The sequence below is a fragment of the Mytilus galloprovincialis genome, chromosome 9 (assembly GCF_965363235.1).
Source record: "Mytilus galloprovincialis chromosome 9, xbMytGall1.hap1.1, whole genome shotgun sequence".
Taxonomy (NCBI): Eukaryota; Metazoa; Mollusca; class Bivalvia; order Mytilida; family Mytilidae; genus Mytilus; species Mytilus galloprovincialis.
In genome coordinates this window covers 33,995,715-34,015,138 of record NC_134846.1, presented here as the reverse complement: position 1 = coordinate 34,015,138, position 19,424 = coordinate 33,995,715, and the positions used below count along the sequence as shown (strand labels likewise).

The following is a 19,424-nucleotide window of genomic DNA, read 5'->3' as shown; positions in this document are numbered from 1 at the left end:
TGAGACTAGCATCAATGCACATTGCAGTCCAGTCAAATTGTGTTATAAATCTACGTAATAGACAGAAAAAAAATGTTTGTCTCATAAATGTCAATAAAGAAACACATTATATAATTTAAACAAAACTATAAAATTGTTTATTGCAAAATCAATGTTCGTTTTCATCACCTCTATATTTCCCGCCAGATGTCACTATTGTAAAACAAAACCACTTGATGACATCCGGGTTTTTATTCAAATGCAGCAGCTGATCGCCGAAAAGAACAGACTACTCGACCATTGTCAACGTTAAATTTGCGCTTCAGAAAATACTATGAAACATTGTTGAACATTTAAATGTAACATAAATTATTTTATTGGTAGGTGACCCGAGGAGAGATACAGTACATTATCGTGAGCTTTGGAGCGTGATTAAATTTGATAAGCAAACATTTTCATTTGTATTGAAAATGGCGGAAGTAGCCACACAAATTTCTGAAACTGGACTTTTGATTGCAAATGATAAACCCGTTAAAATGTACATCACAGATTATAATTGTAAATTAAACAACATCGCACAACCATCATTTATTAATGGATGTCAATTGAAAAGAGAAGACAACAAAGAAAACGAAGGAAATCGTGAGGTGAGTGTGCGCCATGTGCCATTGTTTATGTTTTGATAAAATATTGATAATCAAGTGAAACACCTGTCATTCACACAGGTATGATTCAGGTAAGTGTACTATATATCGACAAAATTGATTCATTATGTAAATTTAGTATATAATTTAGGGAAAAGGGATATATTTTGTAGAACTCTACTCCTGTGTGGATAGATTGAGAACATTGGAAGTTTTAATTTGATGAAAATATTTTTAATCCAGAGAAAAAATGAAGAGGTCACTCCTTATTATTTTGGGAGCAGATTTTGAAAATACTAGACTTGAATTGAGTTGATACTGTTAATGCAGATTTTTCTTATTAATTATTAGGTTAACTCGTTAGGTGCGTTTGATAATTACTTATCTGTATATATTTTTATGCCTGACTCCACAGCTTTTGTAATGATGTTGGAAGTATGCAACACATGTCCTTTAAAGCATTAAGAATTATTTTTTCACAGTGTTTTCAAAAAACAAATAATTCAAAACATACATGTATATCCAAATAAGAGTACATTTATAAACTAAGGGGATGTGGAAAGATTGAAATACATGTATGTAGCGACTTAATGACAACCCCACCCCAAAATTAGTTGCTATCGTTTGATGAGGGAGATTTTGTCTATGAATCATATATAGTCGCAAGAGTTCAAATCATGTCATGTATAACCATATTAGAGGTTGGTGTCAGAATTCTCAAAAAATATTAAATTTTTTTTAATTTCTTCAATGACAATATTTATTTCTTGAAGACATAATTTGGACCTAAATCCCAATCTGCCGTATTTTAAAGTCATTAACCTTTCAGTTAAGGTAATTTCTGGAAATATGATTATTTCTTGACCCTTGATTTGGATGCTCTTTCAAAACAATGTTTCTCTGTTTTAACTGGGTTAGTTTTCCCAATTGCAAGATTCATATACTTAACTATAATACAGTTTTTTCTCATTATTGAAGGTTGTTGGATGACTTGTTTGTTTAATTCTTTGTAGGCTAGTCTTCAATTGGGTAGTTTGTTAATTGGCAAATATACCAGTGAAAAAGTTTTTGATTTCATTGTATTTTAAATGGGTGAAGAGCATTTTGGACCTTCGGCCAAACATAACATATATGACTTTAGGGTGTCCTCACGTAGAAAAATAAGTGGGTAGGGTTTTTATTTTTGTTTATTATTTTTTAACCTTCAAAATTATAATTACTTTGTGTTTCTTCTCCAATTAAAACAAACACCTTTTTTCTCTAATTTATCCAACAGTTATGATCAAAAGCGAATAATGACAAAATGTGTTATGCCTAAAATATGTGCACACAATGACTTTTGTTGCCTGTACCAAATACCTGAATTTAAATAAGACATGTAGGCAATAATGTAAAATGCAGAGTTTAATTATAAAATTTCAAGTAGAAAGTTATTAACTTTTTAATCTAACTTTTCATTGTGTACTACCTAATGCATGAGTGAGTAGATTTATTAATATTTTTTGAAGTGAAAATATGATTATTTAAAGTTTAAAGGTTATAGTTTTAAACATATATTAGTGGGTGTGCAGTCTTTATCAACATGATGAATATTCCTAATAGACACAATAATATGTAGCAGTAGTTTTCATCGTCTGTTTCAGAAAACAATTTCCTACGATGTACAAATTAATGTATTTTAAAGTTTTCCTCAAAAGTCAACAACTGTTAGCAATGGGTTGATTAAACGTGGAATGGGCATAAGTTTTAAAAGAATTCTGGCACAAAATTGTTGTCAAGTTATGTTTTAATTAAAGATATTTAACTACATGTACATGTATATCATGTACATACATATCAAATTCAATTAAATTGAGGTACAGGGTCTGATTTAACCATTGTCAAATAACAATACTCCCTTTTTCATACTGTTTTGAAAAAAAGATGATCTCAGACATTTTCACCAAATAAATGTGCTTTCTGTTCTGAAAATAATTGGCTCAGGCAATAAGTTTTTCACAGAATCAACAGTGCAAATGTTAATTTTCTACAATTCTTTGAAATACAATGCTTCCGACAAATCAATTAAGATATAGCGCACAGAACAAGTGCTTCCTGATCCTAAGATTCAACATTGATATGTATGTACAGGATAAATTTGTCAGAGTGAGGCCACACTTAAAAATATTTTGGTTTGCCCAAAACCTACCCAAAGGTAGAGAACTTGGGTAGCCTTTTTGGTAGGTAGGCATTTTTTTTTAAGCAAAGAGACATTGAAATTTTTTTAGTCTTCATACATGTATCTGATAAAAAAAAAACACTTTTTCACATCAGGACAATTACAGAGTAGGGAGCTATTTTCTGTGTAGGTGGCTAGGGCAAACAAACATATACTGTTTAATGGCCTCTGTCTATCACTTTAAAAAAGTCTTTTTTTTAAAATGGTTAAAATTGTAGATTTTTGGTCAGGATAAAAATGTATTTACAAAATGAACATCATAAAACACGTACTACACCCACATAAAAAATATATTTATTTGTAGTTGAAGTTGATATATTTATTTTCAACATATGATTTTCAGGCTTCTGTTGTATGATTCAGTTTTATGGTAAGCAAAAGGTAGAAAACAAACATTGGTTCACGAAATAGCATGTCATCTATTTAGCTTGCAAGTTTGATTTCCACATCAGAAAGCTAAAACAATTGTACATACACATTTGAGTATATGTAACTGCACTGTATTAATTGTTATGTCTAGTTTAGATGATCTGTGTTGACAATGTGTCATATTTATATATTACTTGTACAGGTGTAGTTTGCCTATGCATGTAATTTTTCAAAGAGGGATCATGAGAAGTGAGGATTTAAATAGTTCAATATTTTATTCCCTTTTTCTTATGTTTCACTTTTTTGCAATGTTTCTGAATTTTACAACCTGTTCTCCATTTGTAAGTTGATTAAATTTTGGAATTGCTAAACCCAATCATGTTTCTGTTCCATTTTGATTTTATGAGTTCAGGTTTCTGGTCTGTTGCTAAAATCCCAAACCAAAATTTTTGCTCAAGTTCTAATAGGTGTACCTCCCAAGATTGCTAAGTTCTAGTAGGTGGATTAGGTGAACCTCCCAAGACTTGGAAGACCTGGAGCAATGTCGATGAGTGCTAGGGTACATGTATTTACACACATGGTAGACCAACACACTTCATTTGAAGGGTCCTGGCATTTCTGATATTGTCCGTCTGTCCTGCTTTAGGTTAAGTTTTTGATGAAGCTGAAGTCAAATCAACATAGAAAATGATAGTGTGAGTGTACCATCCATGTACTATTGACACATTCTTGGTGTGAATCAATTTTATGTTGACCAATCATGTGGTTTTAATCCATGCCGAAATCTCAATGTCTTGTCTGTGTCTATTGAGATGAAGAACAGCAATAAACCACTGTTCCTTTATCAAAATGATGGTTATTTATGTAAAAATTGAGAATGGAAATGGGGAATGTGTCAAAGAAATAACAACCCAACCAAAGAGCCAACAGCTGAAGGCCACCAATGGGTCTTAAAAAAAGCAGGAAAAACCTGCATATAGAGGTGTGCATCATCTGGCCCCCCAAACAGAAATTTAGTAGTTATTTGTGCATATACCCCTTTTATCCTTTCATTGAGGTCTTCAAGGGGCCCTGGTGGCCAAGTGGCCTAAGTAGTCAAACTCTACTGTATCACTAGCCTGTCAACATTGAGATTGTGAGTAGGATTGTCATTTCTCCTTCCAAAGGTCAGTGGTTCACTCAGGGCACTATATAATAGCTTTTTCTACCTATAGAAACAGACCACCACAAAATAGTTCAATAGTGCTGAAAGTTAAAGGAGGGGGGATAGGAGGGGTCCTGATCCCAAAATCCTTGGCTTAAAAACAAGAAATTCCGAAAACCTGGGCTTAAAAACACAAATCCTGAGGTCTTGAAATTCAAAAAATAGAATTCACTGATCCTGAAAGGTTCAATCCAGAAATCCAGAGCTTAAAAACACCCAATCCCGGAGTCCCGATAAAGGTCCTATCCCCCTCTTTAAGGGGACTCCAACACCAATAAATTAAGCAATCAATCATTGAGGTCTCTCTTTCATATATAGACATGTATTGTATGTATATACATGTATATCAGTCAAGAATAGTCAGTTTCCTATCTTTGAAAGATCAAATTCAAAATTTACAGCATTTTTTCCCAAATGTGTATGTACAATGACCAAATTTTGCAAATGGTGATGTGGAACTAGGTGTTATGAATGAGAAAACTTTTGTGTTGCTAACAGTTTAGGTACAAGTACACTGTTATTGCATGCAGAACAGACTGTTTGAGCATGCTTGTATTTTTTGTGATTTTAGTACATGTATTTAAATGAATTTGGTGTCATTAATATACATATATTTACATGTCAAATTATTGTCTGTTGTATTGTTGGAATTTTTATTTGGAATGATTTTTTTCGATTTTTATTTTTTTTTTTCAATCTCTTCGCCTTTTAGTATTTACTACTTTTTTTTCAAACTTAAAACTAGCTTTTCAGAAATCTGAAATATCAATTCTTGGTTTTCAAATGGTTTTTGCATTTTTTTAGCATTTTTTTAGCCTTGTTTTTTTTGTATCATATTTAATAATCCTCGATCTTTTGATGACTGCAGTTCACATGCATGATGTTCAATTTAGATTGTTTTTGACTGGTACAAGTTTACACAATTAACGAGTGACAGATAAAAGATATATATATTGTACATTTAACTCTTGTTTGTATGTTATATGAATTTTGTGTATGAGTGAAACAAAAATCTTTTTCAAGATTGCTGATGACATCACCGTCTACTGAAGAGGGGTTTCCTGTACCAGTAAAACTCACAAGGAAGTTTTTCTTATGTTTATATAATTTTTGATTACATAACTGTTAGTATTCTTGGTAAAAAATAATTTTATGAAGATATATGTTGATTTAGATTTCTGATATTTGCCACTGGACATTTAGCAAACCCCAATCGGCTTTTACCAGACTGACCTAATGGCATTTGCATGACAATCTCCGTCTGGTCAGTGACGTCAAAGAATTTTATTTTGAAAAAAAATCGAGATTTTTTATTTACTTTCAATGGTCATGATGGTAGCTTACAGTCAGGATTCTACTTCGTCAGAATTATCTCCCCATTGCGCCAGTTCATTTTCACAATTGTAGAAATCGAAGCCATTGTAGGGATGACGCGCTATCAATTTTGCTCATGGAAACCGATAAATTTATCCACATTGCACCATTACGATCCTTATATGTCAGTTGTATTTTAAAAGACAAATGTATCAACTAGCTAATGAGCATCAGTTAATGATCTGTCTTGTCTGCATTGTTTCAACTTAAAACCATTGTCTGATCGGTTGTCAGGTGGAATTTTCGAAAATTCATAATAATTTAAAAAAATTCTTAATTAAAAATTTTGTAGAAGGGCAGACTAGATTTTTTTAGTGTATAAAGACTATAAACCCTAGTTTTCACACACCAAAAATTATATTTTTTCAAAGATGCATTTTTCATCATCCAACTTGAAAGACTGTCGTCGAGTACTTTCAGTAAAAAAATAGCTATTCGAACACACCGTCTCTGTTTTTGTAACTCATTAGATAGGTATTTCACTTGACCCATATATTACATCTTTTAGTACTGTTATTTTTTTGTGTTAAAAAGTCAATCTGTAGCTTTGATATATAAAAATAATAGAATCTGAAGCGAGACGATGTATGAAATAATCTTACTTTGTACGATATCAAGACAAAATATTCAACTCAAACATGCCCAAACATAAAAAGGTGCACTCGATTTTCTCTTTTCGATACAATTGTTACTTATTTTTTGGAATTTTTTCTTGAGTCACATAATGGAAGGGCAGACACGAAAATTTTTGAACTAATAGATTGATATGTTTTCCGTCCGTGGTAATTTTTTCAAAAAAATCGGAGGTTATGCATTTCCTTCATCCAACTTGAAAGATACCCATGTCGTCGACTTGAAATCTACTTGTTCTGCTTAACTATGTACTAGATAAATTGAAAACTTATGCAAATGGTGTTTTTAAAATAAAACACCTCGTAATTGAGAAGAAAATTGTAATTTTGTTTGTTTCTATTAACTTTTAAAATTTTTGTCACTATAGTAAACAATACAGTACACATTTATCGCCTTCTCTAACAAAGAGCTTCAATTCTTTTGTTCAATTTCAACCGGGTTTCGACTGCTTAGTCTAGACAAACATGAAATTTGTGTAATGTTTTCATTAATTAAGGTGCAACAAAATAATTTTCACTTGTAATCATGTAATATACATGTACAATGTATAAAGCACATGTTTGTTTAATTAAGTTTCAGAGAAATCATCTACGCTGTTAATAATTAAGTCCTATATTTGATTATATTTTATAGAAAAATTCAGTTCAGTAGAATTATAAATGAAATGGATGATCTACAACTCTATCGTGGGTAATTGTGCGAGGTGTATTGATTGGGTTCATCCCTATGTTAAAGATATTTGCTTATTAACTTCGGGTAATACACCAACTTTAAAATCTAAGCAACCATATTGTAATGTCAGGGCTCGGGGGATCCCTTCAGCATTATTTATTAATGATAAACAGGATCTAGAATGCTCTCCGTTGATTAATGTGTTCCATTTCGATAATTATAATTCCGTTGTATTGATTCAAGAATGTGGAATCACCATAGATTTTTATGATCACTGCCCAATCATTCGATCTTTTCGCTCGTAAATATGGTCTTTAGTTAAGTAGTGTTTTACTGTACTTTTCAGTACCTAATAAAAAGGTGTAGGCATACGTTCTATCTTTGGTTTTTTGCATATTTTATAGCGTTGACGCTTGAAGTTTAGCAGTTGATAGGATTATGGATTTTTGTTGAATAAGAGGGTTATAAACCAACATTTTTAGATGTGACCTGCAGCGTTGTCTTCAGTAAAACAGTAAGCCTTACTTTGTATAATAGTGGTATGTGTTTAAATAGAGATGGGTTAATCATCGAGATGGCAATTAAAAGACATTAAATAACAGAAATAGATATTTAAAGGCAGTTGTATGTTTTCAAAGATGGAAACATGTTCACAATTTAATTAAACTAGAACTGTTTTTTTCCTGCAAGTATTTTAAGTATTTTATGAATAGTTTGCAAAATCCTGGAGGATAGAAATTAATTCATTTTATCCAACTTTTAGACCCCCCCCCCCCTTTTCCTCCCATTTTACCATAAGTAGCAGTAAGATTGACTAATTTTCATTATATGGACTCCACCCTATGAAATGAAAATTAAAAAAACACCAAAGTCTTACACTTTTGTACCATTAGGTGCAATTTGGCTATCTTAGTTATTGTCTACTGTTGTGAGTTCCAATCCACTTTTGCGGGTGCACTAGACTTCCTTTTTAATATACTGGGAATTTCAGTTTTTCTTATGGAATGTCTGTTAGTGCTTTTCTATTGGCACTCTGGCTTCCACCAACAATAAAAACTGGGCGACATGAAATAACCCCAAAGTGGCGCTTAAAAGTTGTGTTAAAACACACAAAATCAAAACTTAGTTTTTGTTTTTTGTCCTCGTTATATTCCATATAATGTATAGTCATGACCTTTGTAACAACCATGGTTGTAAAAATTTGTATCAATATTTAAAATCAAAACTTTTGTTTTGTCTACGATTTTACTATAAATGGCATATAATAGTGTCATTATTTTATTCATAACAATGTACGACTTGTACAAATATACAATACTGGGACAGATTAAAAAGTCACAACTTTTGACAGTGTTTGTATACTTCATTGAAGCATGTTCAGATTAGCCCGATAAAACTTTCTCTCCCAGTTACAAAAATTGGTCTGTATTTAATAGCCTTTAAGTGTAAGCTATGTAAATATAGTGTGATAAACGATTTTCCCTAAATAAATAGGTGATTAATCTCTTCTCTACACAGATTGGATTTTTCCAATATTGAATATTTAACTTTAAAACACTATTTCTAATCGTTTAGTTTATTTAACGTGTTGTTTTTTTTTCATTGCAGGAGATTTGAAACTTGTTTCCAATCAGGGTCATGATCTTATTTGTATCAAAACTCTTACTTTTGTCCTTTTGAGTTCTTATAATTAAACCCAACCCTTTCAGCAGGTATATTTTTACATTGTTGATTTTGTAACTTGAAATAGATTTACTTGTTTGGTATGTAAAATAAACTGGATTATACAAAACGAGATGTGAAGAACAGTTTTAAACTTTCAAACTATCTCTATTAGAGGTTTTATGTATTTGTTTACATAGATATTTGGATCAATTAGCGTTCTGTGAGTAAACCAATATTGTAATTTATACAGTCATTTAAATGTTATTTAAAAAAAATTATCAAATAAATCAATTTTGATAAACTGAGATTGCTTTGAAGTTATGAAAATTAATACAGTGTAATAGAAATTATTTAAATATTTATTCTAGTCTTCAATTATTACCTCCCTTGGATGCTGAAGCATCATAATTGTTATACAAGAGTTAACTCCCTTTGTACACTAGAGTATCATCAACTTTGGTTTTATCTGAAGATTTTGAGTAAGCATTTAAATTGGATGTTAATTAATCTTAATCAAAATTTTAATTACAAAAATGCATTAATGGTGCTTTTATATTTGTGGTGGTCCTTTAACATATAGAATAAAAGCCTCTTGTTCATAAGTTACTGTGGTGGTATAAACGTTGATCAAAGAGACCCTTGTGTTTTACACCCCGTATTGTGTCTGTTTTCATTTACCATGAAATAAATATATCATAATTGGACTATTATTTACAACTATGATTTATTAAATTTAGAAAGCACTTGTACAGACTTGCTACACAATGCTATAGCATTATGAATTTATAATGAAAAAATAAAGACTGTTTATGGTTTAAAGCAATAAATTACACTTTTTGAGTGTTGACTTAGTACAAGACAAAGTTATATGAGTAAACACTTTTTCAGTTTAGGATCTTTCGCAGAGCATTATTTAAATTGAGAAAGACATTATAAAATAATGTAGTTCGAAAATTCTCCACACAAATTGTGTATTCGTGTATATATAAGAAAATAAAAAGGTTACAAATTTAATTAGAAGTAGCTAAGTATACAACATTCTTAACTATGAAACAATTTTCTTAAAGGACCGTACATTTAAATGGGCAAATACTTAAAAGTTTTACATCTATTAAAGACATTAATTTATTTTAAATGGAAAAGAGATTTTCGTCAGTCATATGAAATATTGAACCCTGAGTGAGTGAATGTTATGTGTTCAGGTGAAAGTGAATGAAATTAATACTTGTAGTAATGCATGTTCTTTACTGATATGAAGTGGTCTTCTTTTATTTTCCACCTTTTTATCAGTGCTAAGATTAGCACCTGTTGCAAAAGAAAATTACAGATAAAGATATAAAAAATAATGTTAAACAATTGCAATGTTCACCCTGACCTGCAGTAAACTTTAGTGCTTGTTTTCATTTTTCCATAAATATTTATTCGTGAACAACAGCCTTTTCAGAATGAATTAGCCCCCTTTAGAGGGGTAAGGCTATTGTTTTTATTTAATTTAATCATTAACCTAATTAAAAAATAAAATCCCTCTGGTCAAATATTTCAATTATGACATCATTGTTACATCACAAATGATATTCTTCTAGTATATAAGAGTTTTCAGTTTTCAATGTTGTGAAAAATTTGCATCTAGGATCTTCAGTCATACATGTATATAGTTTCTTACGAATGCATGCATGTTTCAGCAGTGTCAAAGCAGTATTTATAGGCCATTTTTGTTGACATATAAACATATGACCAGGGGCTAGTATGTCACCACCCATAAGATATATGTACTGCCAGTCAGGCAAAGTTGTTCAACTTGAAAGGAATAGTGTTTAATAAATTAATTATATCAGATAGATATATACCTCAGAGGAATAGTAGTGATAAATGGCCCCTTCTATCTCAAACAGGGGAGTTGGTTATTTTGTATCAGTGTGTGTGGATAATTAAATACAGAAAGTTTTGTGTGAAGGACTGTTCAAGACATTCTAAAGAAATATGATGGTAAGGTCTATTTGTGTTTAACATGTTAATTTTCTTTTAAGTGTGAAAAAATTCTAAATTAAATTTTAAGATTTTTTGATGATTTCTTTTTCACTTTGATTTTAAATAGTTTTGAAATTTTCAAGTTATATGAACAAAAAACAGTGTATAAATGAAGAATGGGCTTTTTTTGTTTTTTTGTACATGTACATGTTTAAAAATTTCTTTTCAAATCTGCTTAAAATTAACTTTAAGGTCATGAACTCTTTTTCCCCCTTTATCTTGTGTAATTTTTGTTCTACAGTTATGTTTCCCCTTGTGACACATAAAGTCCTCATTAGTTTTGACTTTTGCAATTATCTTCTACAAAAATCTCTAGTATTTGATCATAAAATCCAATATTGATAAAGGATGATAATCAATTAAAGATCTATTGTGCCGCGGCTGATCGGTTTCTGGTAATTTTACACCTGTCAACCTAGTCAGCTGTGTTACCTGTTTGTCATTTTTGTCGTTTTTACCTGTATCCTGGAGAGAGAGGTTTGGAGACTTTCACTTATTACCTACAATTTATAAAACTATATACCGATAAATTGTTATATATTTATGGTCAAGCCACTTTTATTGATAGCGGTCGACAATTAAGTATTGTTGTTGGGAGATTTTCATTCCTACCTGTGTCCCCCATCCAGGTGAAACGATCTGCATTGTTGAAACGACATCATTTGTTGACGTTGATAAATCATGGACGGATACAGTACTGTTTGACTTTGAAGGACAATATTTTTTCGTATTTTGGTGAAAATTCAGGGACGTGTTAAAATTAAAAGTGTGGATATGGATTATTTTTTCATAATGGTAACATCATAGTCTTAGAAGGATGATACTCGCTTCACCAATGTATTCTCAGGTAAGATTTTTACCTGTGATTAGGATTTTGATGAAGCTGAAACATTGATTTAACAATGGAGGCTATTGTGAGAAAGAGACATCCATCAATTTTATTTTTCCCCGATTTAATTAGCGTTTGAATTCATTGTCATAAGAAACGATCACAGTTTGTTTGTTTAATATATCTGTAAACTAATTTCATGTTTGTTTTTCAAAGATTTAACTTCGATTTAGATAAGAAACCCCAGTTTTTTATTCAATCATTAATTCGCTAAGGTGAAAACTTGAGAGATTTGGGTCTATTGATGTTTCGTTGAAGAGTGTGTGCCGTTATTTACTCAAGCTCAAGTAGGGGAAAGGGTGGATCGTGGCTTTTCAGTGGAAGTCTTGACTGTATTTACACAACAGATAGGCATTTTATGAGCAAGAAAGTAGACATGGCGCAGTAATTATATGGTGGAAATGTAGATAAACAGCCCCAGGTTATACAAGTGAAAGTTATACCATGTAGATGACTGTGTGACGATGTCGTACAGGTGACAATTTTCCGTAGGTCAATCTGTAGTACATTTTACCTGTAAAACTTTCTTCAATAACCCTATCAGTAAAGATAGGATTTTCGGTTTATCTCATTGACTTGGACTTAATGGGTCAGAAAAATGCAGGTAGACTTAGAAAATCCACTTAATACTAAATTTGACACATTTTAGAAGAAGAAAAAAAATCAAGATACATTTATATACTATAAAGACATTTGACTATAATCATCTGTCAATTCGCTACATTAATATAATTATACATGTACTATTTGACATGTTTAATGTTACAAAAAAAAAGCCATTAAACTGTTTTGAATTTGTCACGCTGGCTTTCAAATTGTGAGAATTATGCCATTAAAAACCAATTGAATTTTTATTAAGCTAAATTATGTAGAAATTAAGCTGTGAAATTTGGTATGCAGTTGCCTCCCTTACTTTCCTCATCAGTTTATTGTTCATGTTAGTCATTTTATCGTCTAATAAAGTTACGATTTAAAAGTCTTTAAATTTCATCCTGACATTAGATATCACAACTCAAATGGTATGACAGCAGCCCTTCAAGGAAAAAGAGTTATGCAAAATTTTTTTTTAAAAATCTTATTTCTGTAAATGGACTAAGAGGTGTGTAGTTTTACCAGTCTTACTCTTTCAAATTCTTGGCAGTGTTTCTTTGGATCTATGTTGATTAATAATTCACTAATGTCAGTATTAGACTCCCTTGTCAAGCAAAAATAAATAATTAACAACCTTAAAGTTCAAACAGAAGTTATGTTTATGTAAGAAGTATGCTAAAATATTTAATTAATGTTAAAAGTGTTCCCCTAGCAAAAAGTAAAATCACAAAAATACTGAACTCAGAGGAAAATCAATTCGGAAAGTCCATAATCACATGGCAAAATCAAATAACAAAACGCATCAAAAACGAATTGACAAGAACTGTCATATTCCTGACTTGGTACAGGCATTTTCAAATGTAGAAAATGGTGGATTGAACCTGGTTTTATAGCTAGCTAAACCTCTCACTTGTATGACAGTCGCATCAAATTCCATTATATAGTCACCGATGCGTGAACAAAACAAACAGACATAATAGGTAAAAATGTCAAAAATAGGGGTACAGCAGTCAACATTGTGTTATCATCTTAATCACTATAAAAACAACAAATGTAACGAAGAAGCACAAAAAGGCATACATCAAATTAACATCCTCATTTTGATTATATTATACGATTATATTTGTCTATGTAAAATGCACCCATCAAGGAAGGAGGGTATGGGTACTGGTGTAAAATTGCGCGTTTGAAATTCGCACAGGTAGACATGAAATAATTTTGTCGTTCAAAGTATGACGGGATGCATAAATACAGTCGCGCAAAATAGATATAACAAACACTGACTTAGCATTTAAAGTAATAATAATAAATAAAATAATAGTGTGGTTCAAAGTATGACGTGATACATAAGTACAGAGTCACGTAAAATGTATATCACAAAAAAAGTTGGTTAACAGTAAAAGTAATATTAATGAATAAAATAATTTTGTCATTCAAAGTATCACAAGATACATAGGTACAGAGTCACATCATAAAATAATTTTGTCATTCAAAGTATGACAAGATACATAGGTACAGAGTCACATCATAAAATAATTTTGTCGTTCAAAGTATGATGGGATACATAAGCACAGAGTTACGTCAAAAGGATATCTCTAAAAACAGACAACAGTAGAAGTAATATTAATAAAGACAAATAAAAGAATAATATAACACGTAATTAATAGAAGTGTGGTAAAAAATTTAATTAATGTTTAGACCCTTCCACTTGCAAAACTTTGTTTTAAGCCACTTTGTTTAAGAAAAATACACCAGGCTTCTTAGTTGCCATGGTTATCTCTTTAGCTGATGATTTTGTTTACTCTCTGGCCTCTTCAAATGTCCGTTTGTACACATGTACATATGTGAGTTTGCATAACTTCATGTATCCATTTGCAAGAGTGCTTCCATGTGGGTCTAGGTTAATTAAAGATACATGGATATTTACTTACTGAACATGTTTAATTCTTGTCTAATCTTAACCTCTTTGCCACTAAGCATTCATGATTGATGAATGTGTCTGTTCCCTAATCTCAAAATTATTTAAATAAATTAAAGATCTTCATTAGTTTTAATCTTGTCTTGTATTGATAAAAGATAACTGACTTTTTTCTTGTTTTGAGATATAGATACCTAGACCTCCATTGATCTGGAAAAACATCCTTAAAATGGATTACTGACCCTTGACTAACTTTACAGATTTAAATACACAAAAAGCTTGTATAGTGATTCATGGTTCTTCATAGGTATCTTTCTTTGGATCGACAGGTGTTTGAATAGTGGGCTCGTGTTTATTACCATAAATTATATAAACCCAACTAGACTCTTTTGTACCCAAATTAGAACTTGGGATAAAAATTTGATTGTTAAATTTAAACTCATTACGAGTTATGAAATTGATAGTTTTGTTAGTTCTTGGGAAATTAGATTGATTCAGGCGATAAAGTTACAATATATAACAATAGGTGTACTGAAAAAACTTTACGTAGATCAATAATTGATTATATATAACTTTGCACCTATATGAATATGAGAATTTTGTATAAAATGTGCATTTTGACAAAGACCTGCTGTTATTAGAAATGATTGAATGTGAACGTTTTCTTTCTTGTTTTCAAATTTGAATTTTCAACAGTCATTGTTGATATTAGTGCTGTGAAAAGATCAGAGATAAAGTTGGTTTTTTTTGTTATTTGCAAGATCTCTGGTGACTTTCACCTCAAGTTGAGTTGATTTGTAAGTCCCAATCTTGAAGAACAAGTCTCGAATCTTGCCATAACAATAAGGGAGAGACCTTTTAACTATAAAAAAGGGGGATGGGATTACAGGGGCATATCCAGCCGTTTTAAAAAGGGAGTCCCTAACCCAGGATAAAGGGGGTTCCAACAACATGTCCTCATTCAAATGCATTGGTCGTCCAAAAAAGAGGGGGGGGGGGGTGTCCAAACCCTGGAACCCTACACCTGGATCTGCCACTGGATTTTAGTTTTTTTTCTGAAAAAATATTCTGTTCATGCAGTTGACTAAAATATTTCTGAATCCAGATTTTTTATTCATACCTCATAGAGTTAAATTTTGAAAAAAAAATCTTTGTTTAATAGAGTTGAAAAACTAAGTTAAATTAAATTACTGTGTAAGACAAAAAAAAACTATACCCCCCCCCCCCCCCCTCTTTGTGAAGTTTAATGTTTGCTCCCTCTTCCTTGTGAATTTTTATTAAATTTGTTTATTTTTGTAAAGTGCATTTGATCCTGAGGAAGTGACAGTAAATAAATGTATACAATGTCATTGTTTTATGACATACAATTACAATGTGTACAAAGTTGTACTTTAGGTTCAAATGAACTTTTATTTAATATATATATTCAAGTAAATGCATAGTGATGAAAAGACAAGAAAGATTTTATTCCTATGAAAATTTCATTAGAATACACTGTTTGTGTTAGTAACCTTAAGATATTCAATAGATCTTTTAAATTAAAATGTTCTGAATTTTTTACAAATAAATTATTTTCATTTCTCATATAAATGGATACTTGGGTGTGTTTTAACTATATATTCTTTCAACCATCTTTTATTTGAACAATGGTGTTTGTTTTCATGATCTCAATGTATCTTATTTTGACATTTAATAAACAAATGTAAGGTTGAAATTTTCAAAACAAACAAGGTGACATTGATTTTTAGCCCAGCTAAAAGTTTCAATTACTTCAGTTTGATAATTCAATTAGAATTGATCTAATTTTCTTACTCAGCCATAAATAGCTTTTCTTCTGCAACAAAATTTCATTTTCTTTCTAATTAAACCCCAACCTTTTAATCTTTATTGTAACCTGAGTGTCAACAAAGGTCATACGAAATAGACATGATAACATGCACTTTAAAAAAGAATTGACCTGAAAATTTTGATTGACAAGATGTATATTTCACTTTTTGGTCATGTGCAGACTGTCGTCTGCTTGTGTTTTGGAAATGGTTCTCCTGTCCAAAATAAGGAATGTGGAATGTATCCAGTGTTTGAAGTAAATCAAAAGATTTTTCCATCAAAAAACAATGATTGGGAAGCAATTAACAGAGATTTGTGGGTATGTGTATAAAAGATGTTGAATAAATACAGATAGTGATATCATGCCAAGATAAAACCTGACTGGGTATCAGGTTTCTGAAGAAAATCAACATGGGGTCATGACAGAAACAATTTTCTGATAAATGCAGAAGATGCCATTATTTCAGAGGTTGGTTATGATGAAGTTACTTCATCATTTATATGCAAATTGCTGCAATTTTGACTTGATAAAATTATTTTGACATTTAGCTACATCACAAAAACCCATTTAATTAGCATACTAATCATAAAATTTGACTTTAATGTATCTAAATTATATCTGAGAACTTCTGGTATACCCTATTAGTCAGATTTTACTTATCTACACCCCCTTTCATTGGACGTGGTACTATCATATGACCCAAGGAAGAGCAAAATGGTTAATTTAAACCAGATGCTATTCTGAACCTTGGTATATGTGGAAGTTTCAAAATTTTGACGTATGTGAAGTTTTAGACGAAATGAATATGAATCAAATGATGTGGACTGGAGCTCCCATAGGCGCTAAACCTTTGGTAATATTTTTCATTATTGTTTACATTATATTTAGATGTATGTAAGTTTATTGAATGTGTAGTTTTAAAGCTGTTGTTTATGACACGTGTTACACAAATACACAAAAACATTCCAGCAAGATGGAAGCAGATGTCAGAAGTTGAACTAACAAAAGATTTGTAAAGATTTTTTTAATAGATGATTTTACTTATTTGTAATTCAATTTTAAGATTCATATTTTTGTTCTGTAGAGTTAAGATTTTTTTTGAAGTTGAGAGTTCTGTTTTTGAGTGCCTCTTTTTTGCGCATCAAATATTTCAACTTTTGTGGGTTTTATGATAACTTTCATGTACATTGAAAATCAATTTGTAAGACTTCATTCTGTGTTGGAACCAGACATATAGACGCTTCATAGAATAATGGGAATGCTGTGTTTTGTTTTGTGGATAGTATTTTTGCAGTTTGACAAAAACAAATAAAGATAAAGTTGGTCACATGTTACATAAATGTACTTCTGTAATTTCCATTGTTTCGGCTAATGAAATTTTCACAGTTGCGCTTACATCTATATATTAAAATTTCAAAACTGTTAAAAAGGTCTTATAAAGAATCCAAAAACGTTCAGTACACATAATCTCAAATAAAAAAAATTTTTGAAAAAAAAAGGAAAAAATTTTATACAATATTTTGTACCGAAACTGAACCTCTTATCAGTCACTTCAAAAACATTTAACTTAAAAAACAGGTGACATACATCATGTGTGATGTTTATAATCTGAAATCTCACCAGATTTCTGATGAAGGTTGTCATGGCAACCAGAAAATCAGGAGTGTTTAAGATCAATGGAATAGATAGGAATGATGGCAGGCTTGATAAACATGTACATGGCTATATTATCTCAATCATCGCAGAAGAAGATTCCTCTGCCAAATACATTCTGCACTGCCACTTCCAGAATTCAGGTTTGTAATCTGATTCTACGTCACAAATTTATAAATAGAAAAATTAACGTTTTTTGTTTGTTTACAAAAAATGAGGGTCACGGAATTGAAGAATTGTGAATAATAATAAGTTTTTGACATTTGAAAGCTCTGCTTAGTATGACACTGGGAAAATGTCAATTATCTTTGCAACATGGATGGAAATCATGGACCCCCATGACAAAAAGGTTGAATTTGCAAATAATAAAAGTTACAATAATCCTTAGTATTTAAATAAAGAGTTTTCTAGACATAACAGTACACTACTTTTTTCTTTTTCTAGAATTTCATTGCATCATGGATATAAATTTACATTATGAAAAAAAAACAATATCAAGTATGATAAATGATTACATGGGTTCATAGTCAAATGAGGTCATGAATATTTTTAACTTTTTTTTTTATTAACTCCATGATGTATTTGGAGGTTTAAATAAACTAGTTTAGTACTTAACAGATGTACCTGTCTGAGACTCACAATATCATAATCAGTGCCAATTTGATGCCCAAGATGCTAATTGGAACCACAAGTTAGTGATGCTTAAGACCAAATATTTCATATCCATTTCGTAAAAATAAAGAAGACTTGTATGCACTTTGAAGAGCTGAAATAACTGGAAAAATAATTACACTATTTCAAACCCAGATATTTATTTATTTATTGTCTAATATTGGCCGATATACAACCTTGGAATGTCATTTATTTTTACCTGCAATATTATGGGAGAGGGTATGTTTGGGCTAATGTGTCAGCACTGTAAGTTATATCTGTGACCATGTTTTAATTCTTCATAAAAATTCTTTAAGTTATGTAAACAGTTCTTAGGCAATCATATAAAGCAGAGGCTTTGACTTGCAATTTGTAATGAAATCATTAGACATTAATGCATTTTAAGAAAAAAAAAGGTATTTTGGCATGACTTCATTAACAATGATTAATAGAGAACATTTTTGTAAGTGTCAAAAATTATTTTGGACAAGGATTATAACATCCTGCGTATTAAAATATCATTTTCATCTATAGGATTGTACATGTACTTATGACATAACATTTATTAATCTCTTCATCAAGTGGTAGACTTATGGGGATGATTTACTTTTGAGTCATTTTACTGAAATCGCTCTTCACACTTTCAAATAAGTGAATTAGGCATGTAGGTTTGAAATACATTTTATTTAGGGGCTATTCTTAGACCCAAATTTCTCTTTTCCTTTACCATGTTTACTGTCGTCATAAATGTGAAGAAAGTTGTTCTGAAGATAGAAAAACAAGAGTTTCAGTCTAAACATTATATTATTAAATAGAAATGCACAAAAAAATGCTCTTGTGAAGTTAAGTTGACAACTTGTGTGTAGTTTTGATTGAGGCTGCATCCAGCTTGCTTGTTTTGATGCCCTTTAGTCTTGTAAAGTTTAAGTTGTAAATAGTTTTTCGCACTTACTAGTTTATGACTTTCTAAGAATTCATGTCCAAGAAAGAGCTTTTAATATCCAACCAGTCTTCACGCTGAATGGCAGCCCAGACAGCCCAGGCTTGTAAAATTACTCTCGGGCCTGTAAAAATCATACTTACAGGCCAACAGCATCTACATTGTAAC

General features: G+C 31.0%; 1 protein-coding gene across 14 annotated transcripts in view; it reads left to right on the top strand.

The window, feature by feature from the left end:
- Window positions 1–225: 225 nt before the first annotated feature.
- LOC143044864 (RNA binding protein fox-1 homolog 1-like) overlaps window positions 226–19,424 on the top strand; it is a 46,651-nt gene continuing 27,452 nt past the window's right edge. For 8 of the 14 annotated variants that reach the window (XM_076217072.1, XM_076217071.1, XM_076217067.1 and 5 more), the window contains exon 1: window positions 226–626. In XM_076217072.1, coding sequence (XP_076073187.1) covers window positions 450–626 — 177 coding nt within the window. In that variant the 5' untranslated portion in view covers window positions 226–449. Of the gene's footprint in view, window positions 627–3,184; window positions 3,212–10,595; window positions 10,745–11,280; window positions 11,634–16,260; window positions 16,866–17,715; window positions 17,809–19,424 lie in introns of those variants that run through there. The other 6 variants (XM_076217078.1, XM_076217070.1, XM_076217080.1 and 3 more) reach the window with 5 other exon arrangements.